The sequence below is a fragment of the Misgurnus anguillicaudatus genome, unplaced genomic scaffold (assembly GCF_027580225.2).
Source record: "Misgurnus anguillicaudatus unplaced genomic scaffold, ASM2758022v2 HiC_scaffold_32, whole genome shotgun sequence".
Taxonomy (NCBI): domain Eukaryota; kingdom Metazoa; phylum Chordata; class Actinopteri; order Cypriniformes; family Cobitidae; genus Misgurnus; species Misgurnus anguillicaudatus.
In genome coordinates this window covers 2,254,999-2,261,096 of record NW_027395282.1, presented here as the reverse complement: position 1 = coordinate 2,261,096, position 6,098 = coordinate 2,254,999, and the positions used below count along the sequence as shown (strand labels likewise).

Genomic DNA, 6,098 nt, shown 5'->3' with positions numbered 1-6,098 from the left:
GCTTGCTGCTGTGGCGGCAGCCCCACCCGGAGTCACTCATTCAACATGAAGGAACGCTTGATATTGTCCATGAGCAGTCACCCGGAGCTATACGACACAAGTTCTTATTTCTACAGAGACAGGAATAAAAAGGACCTCGCTTGGAAGAGTGTCAGTGAGTACATTGGGTAACCTGGTAAGTTGTAAATACACATTTTACTTTTGAGTCACGTGGCATTTATCAACCCGTGCCGTTTATTTTCCCCCTATTGTAAGGTGACCAAATACAAACCGGTAACTCTCTCGATAAATGCACAATCAACATCAGCCATCTTGCAAAAAGACAACCGCATAGAACTTGCCCCTCTCACAAGAAGCGGATTTTGCCTCTGACACGTGTCAAATGCTTGCTTTTTCCGCGCATCTACTTCTCTCTAAACGCGCGAATGCGTTCAAACTGTTCAAGCGGCAAACTAGGCACAGTAGACAAGATTTTGATGCCTCAAACGCGGCTGGTGTAAGCGCAGCATAAGATCACTCAGAGAACGACATATTTGCGTTTTGAAATTGAGGTTGGTTGCGATTCACAATCTCACCACTAGAGGCCACTAAAACACACATTACACCTTTAAAGGTCAGAAAACAAAATATCACATTGTCAAACGCTTCCGTTGTTATGATCAAATTAACTTCCTAACTCATAAGTACGAACTTGCCAGGACATGAAGACAAATTAATAAACAACAAAAACAGATTGAGAATAATACAAAGTACGCAAAATCTGTTTAGCTTCTGATTGAATACCAGACTGCGCAAATTCATACCAGCACTTTGGTTATATTGCGCTAAAGTTGCTAAATCACAGGCTGTGTTATTACTCTGAGACATCACAGTAAAACTTTGCTAAAACATATGTGCAGATTAATCCTATTAGAAGTAAAACAGTATAGTTTGTAGCCGCTTCATATCACGTTAGCAGTAGCTAGCTGTTGTTGGTCGAAGCTACAAACGAGCTGTTTTTTGTCTTGATAGTCTCTTTATCAAAAGTCTGCTGTATGGCCTCATTCAAGAGGCTCGTATGATGGATTCTGCCGCCGGACTCTCGCTTTACGGTTTTCGGCCTCCTGCTTCCACTTTAGTGTGCGAAGTTTTTGCTGTCGGCGTTTTTCGCGGTACCAAAGCTGTTCGCAGTACTCGTCTGCCGTTAGCCCGCTGACGCCCATCAGATGAAGTTCTTTGAAGCTCCGCGGTGAGGCCGCGTAGTTTCCATCAGGCCGAGAGTTTTGCGATCTTGACATGTGGTTCTGGGGAATGACGTGCAGTTCGTAGCGGGCTAACGTGCGGGAGAAGGAATGTTCGTAGGCTACGCAGAGGTACAGGCCAGTGTTCGCAGAAGTTACACGCTGAAGGAGGAGCCCACGCTGCATGTGTATGAGGTTTTCTTCACCTGCGACCAACTGAGAGATAGAAAAGCATTTTAAGACTGGAATACTTCATCTTTTATGTATTATTTCCCTGTATAATTTTAGTATTGCGTAAAGGATGTGAACAGACCTCTTTGCTGTATTGGCTGTGGTTTGGCTGATTTATCCACTTGATGGTTGCCTGTGGTGACCGTGAAACACATTCCAGAAAGGTTGAGTTTCCCTCCACGCCGTAAACCGTCTTTAAATCAGCATGATCTGTACGTAAGAGACACAGTGACCTTTAAAAGAACATCCTTAAAAAACAAGACTATGAAATAAATTTGATGTTTACCAGTTGTAAACAAAATGGGTAAAGTTAAGAACCAATAAAAATGAAGCATGTAAAATGAACTGCTCACTAAACAATGGGCGTTTACATTTTAGAGAAACCTCTGACAGTATGTTTTATGTTTTATTAGAAAAGATAAATTAATTTATCATAAATTCTATTTAATTAGTAATGTTTATGTGTAAACTAGATACACGTAAATTTTTAAGTTCAATCAATTCAAATTTACAAGTCATTTCAACTTTCTTGACAAGTAATGTGTTGCAAAAAATTATAAAAATTAAGTTAAATTAGCTTTAGTAATTTCAAGTTTATTTGATAATTTATAGCAACAAAATGTTTAAATAATTGTAATTTCAAGTTGATTAAACTTAAAAATGTAAGTGCAACAAGGAATTTTACAGTATGGTGTACAGTTTTTGTGCATCATCAAAGTTAAAGAAGGTTAAAGAGGTTTACAGTCAGTCATTTATTACCATCTTTCATGTCCTGACATTGGCTCCAGGGGTCTCCATACCTCACATCCTGTCTCCGGGCTCGCCTGCCGACCAAAAGAGGATGTTACCGACCCAACCTTAGATTTATTACTGTATTTGACAGTTGTTTTTTGTGGTGTTGTAATATTAAGGGTTAAACACAGGTTAAGCTCTGGCAAAAAATGATAAGGTTACAATTTATCTACCCTCTCTAAAAAGCTTACAAATGACAGCACTGTTATTGTAATTTAATTAATGTGCATGTGGTGCAAGACAACATTTTGCAGACCTTATGTTTTGAATACTGCTTTTTAATGAAAAAATCCGGTAACACTTTATAATAAGTTTGTATTTCTTAAAATTACACTCAGGTAAGGTACAAGAAGAGACAAAGTTGTCACTGCGGCGATACCTTTTTTTAAAAAGTACACATTAGTACCTTAAAGATATATAATGGTGCCTCATAGATACATATCTGTTCCCAAATGTCAGGAATTAGGACCTTTTTATAAGGTGCCATTTAAAAATTTTTACCTTTTTCTGGGACGACTGGGTTCTGTCTCCCTCACACATGACACAACAATGAACAATACTTATAAAACATGTATTCATCTTAGTTAATTTGCTAATACATTTATGAAATAAAAAGTTGTAGGAAATGTTAACATTTGTTAATGCACAATGAACTAACGTAACTCATTTAAAATTTGATTTATTAATAAATAATAGAATAATAGAATACAATATAATTATAATATAATATATTAATTAATTAATTTAATAATTGATTTATGAATAAATAATATAATATACAATACAATATAATATAATATAATTAATTGATTGATATATTATTACATTTAATCAATAAATAGCATAATAATATAATGTAATATAATAATAATATAATATATTAATACATCATTTAATAATGTATTTATTAATAACTAAAAGAATAACAGAATACAATATAATAATGATATAATATATTAATAAATAAATTAAATAATACTTTTATTAATAATAATATAATTATATAATATAATATAATAATGTAAAATAATAATAATTGAATGTATTAATACATTAATTTAATAATTTATTTATTAATAACTAATAAACAATAATATATCACAATATAATAATAACAATAATAATAATATAATATATTATATAATATATAAAAAATAAATTTTATAATTTATGTATTAATAAATAATATAAAGATATTGATTTAATAATTTATTTAGCAATAAATAATATCATATAATAATAATAATAAAATATATTAATACATTAATTTAATAATTTATTTATTAATACCTAATAGAATAATATAATACAATATAATAAATAATAATATCATATATTAATACATTTATTTAATTATAAATGTATAGATAAATAATATAATAATATAATATAATATAATAAAAATTGAATTTATTAATGCATTAATTAAAAAATGTTTTTATTAGTAACTAATAGAATAATACAATACAATAGAAAAATAATATAATATATTAATAAATCAATTAAATAATGTATTTATTAATAAATAATACAATTATATAATAATAATAATAATAATATATATTTAATATACTTAATTTAATAATTTATTTATTGATAAATAATAAAGTAATATAATTCAATATAATAATAATATACTATATTAATAAATTAATTTAATAATTTATTTATTAACGAATAATAGAATACAATATAATAATATAACATATATAAGTTAATTATTAATTATTAATTATTAATTAATTAATTATAAGTAAATATTTAATTTAATTTAATAAGTGACAAGTACAAATTATTGTCAAATTATTAAGAAATAGTTTCCTAAGAATGCACGCGCTGTGCCGAATGCATTAGGAAATAAAGCTGTACCTTTTGTTGCTGGATAAGTAGTTGGTACAGGAGGCGCCGTCCCAAGCACAGTATGGATCTCTAGCTAGACAGCAGTCAACACATCCTTTACCATACAGATCACATCTCTGAACGGGCAGCTGGACGACTCCTTCATCACTGCTTACAAACAACACTTGCTGGAGAAAAAATTATAAATAAACACACACGTAAATACAGGCAAATCAGTCTAACAATAAATGAAATAAATGATTCATGAAAATAGTCGTTTAATCAAATCATTAAGTATCTAGTCATAGTTTGTGAGAAATAATATTTGTCTCGGGTTTAAGAGCAGAAATATGAAGCTTAACTACTGTTTGAGGTGAATAAACTTATATGCATTACTGAACTATTTTTGTGCTTGATTTCTTCTTTATAAACTGTATACATTCATACACCAGCTGTTGATTTAATACATATGTACCAGGGGTCTCTGCTCCTTCTGTCTATCTATGGTGGGGTTCTTGGCCTAAAAGAGGTTGAAGACCGCTGTTTTAAAGATTCTTAGTATAAATTCAGCTTAATGGCCAACACTATAACATGAACTATAGCACTCTTTGAAGAAAGAAATATGAAGTGCTTGCTCCATACCCTTTACTTTCTCAAGTCTGTGACCTGATGGTGGCGACCCAACGCTCCACTTACCCTTTTGGTGGACAGCTCCATGTTTAGTACTGGGGACTGAGACTACAGAAACAGAAGACAGGAAAAACACAAAATGAATCATCTTGTGAACAAAGAGGAGAAAGTTACGCGCTGTTGGCATTGAATGAGGACATCCCATCATAACAGACCCTTGAGACGGGTTTAAAGCTTTCTGCTTCACTGGTTCATTTCTTCTGGCAGCAAATGAGCCTTGACTCCTAAAACCACTTATTACTTTAACCAAACTGTTGGAGGGGGTGCCGGTGGACGATGTCTGCTATCGTATGTCACATGCTGGCTTAGGAGCCCATACAGAAATCTGATATGACCATATGCACACACACATAATATATACATATCATTTAGTTCATGTTGGACATTATGTATGTATAAATAGCACAAAGTGTAAAAATTGTGCAATACAAATTCCACTTTGGCGTGCATATGATACGCCAGTCATTCCCATTTACTTGAACAGCACATCGTTTTTTGTCGCTTTATTTATTGGTTTTTCAATTTTTTTGCTATTTTTTACCATTTTCGCTTGGGTTTAGTGTTAGAACAACTTTTTGTTATACAAAAAAATGACATCCTAACCCAAACCGCAATTCTAACCCCTACTCCAAGCGACCATGGCTTAAATATAGACAAAGACATGGAGAAACCTGTATATTAAATAACCTCCTTAAGGTTTAAAAAAACAGAAAAAAAAGAGAAACCAATAAATAAAATGGCAAAAAAAGATGCGCCGTTTAAGTATTTGGGAAGGACTGGCGTATTATATGCATGCCAAAGTGGAATTTGGCGTATGTATTGCACGATTTTTACACTTTGTGCTTTTTATACGCATCTACATGAAACTGGGTAGAAATATGTTAGAATTGATCAGAACAAGGTGTTTTTAAATTAAAGCAGCTCAAACATGCATTTTAGTCTGGGACTAGGATAATGCCCTGTCCGAGAAACCGCCCCTATATGTTTTATATATACTGTATATCTTACATATACTGTGTTGTGTGCAATTTGGTGGTATTTAACTCTTTCCCCGCCAATGACGAGTTATCTCATCAATTAAGAGAAAATATTTGCATGAAAAAACTTGTTCCTGATGAATTTTTATGTTAATCTGCAATACTGCGATTATCCACTAGACGGCGCTCTTACCGAATTTAAAAAAACTGAAGCAAAAACGTTATTTAAATTTTTTTAAATCTGTGTATATGTTTTGAAAATCATTCTGAATCTGATCTCTAACAAAATTCCTTCACAAAAAAAGCAATTATTTCAGCTTTTTGCAAAAAAATATTTTGACAGGAAAAA

At 31.8% G+C, this 6,098-nt stretch overlaps 1 protein-coding gene across 1 annotated transcript in view; it reads right to left on the bottom strand.

Annotated features, from left to right (window-relative positions):
* Positions 1 to 539: 539 nt before the first annotated feature.
* LOC141363103 (semaphorin-3D-like) overlaps positions 540 to 6,098 on the bottom strand; it is an 87,746-nt gene continuing 82,187 nt past the window's right edge. Inside the window, exons 14-18 of the mRNA XM_073865638.1 lie at positions 4,779 to 4,820; positions 4,113 to 4,270; positions 2,211 to 2,275; positions 1,534 to 1,661; positions 540 to 1,436 (exon numbers count right to left, since the gene is read on the bottom strand). Of these exons, the coding sequence (XP_073721739.1) occupies positions 1,041 to 1,436; positions 1,534 to 1,661; positions 2,211 to 2,275; positions 4,113 to 4,270; positions 4,779 to 4,820 (789 nt within the window). The 3' untranslated portion in view covers positions 540 to 1,040. The remainder of the gene's footprint in view (positions 1,437 to 1,533; positions 1,662 to 2,210; positions 2,276 to 4,112; positions 4,271 to 4,778; positions 4,821 to 6,098) is intronic.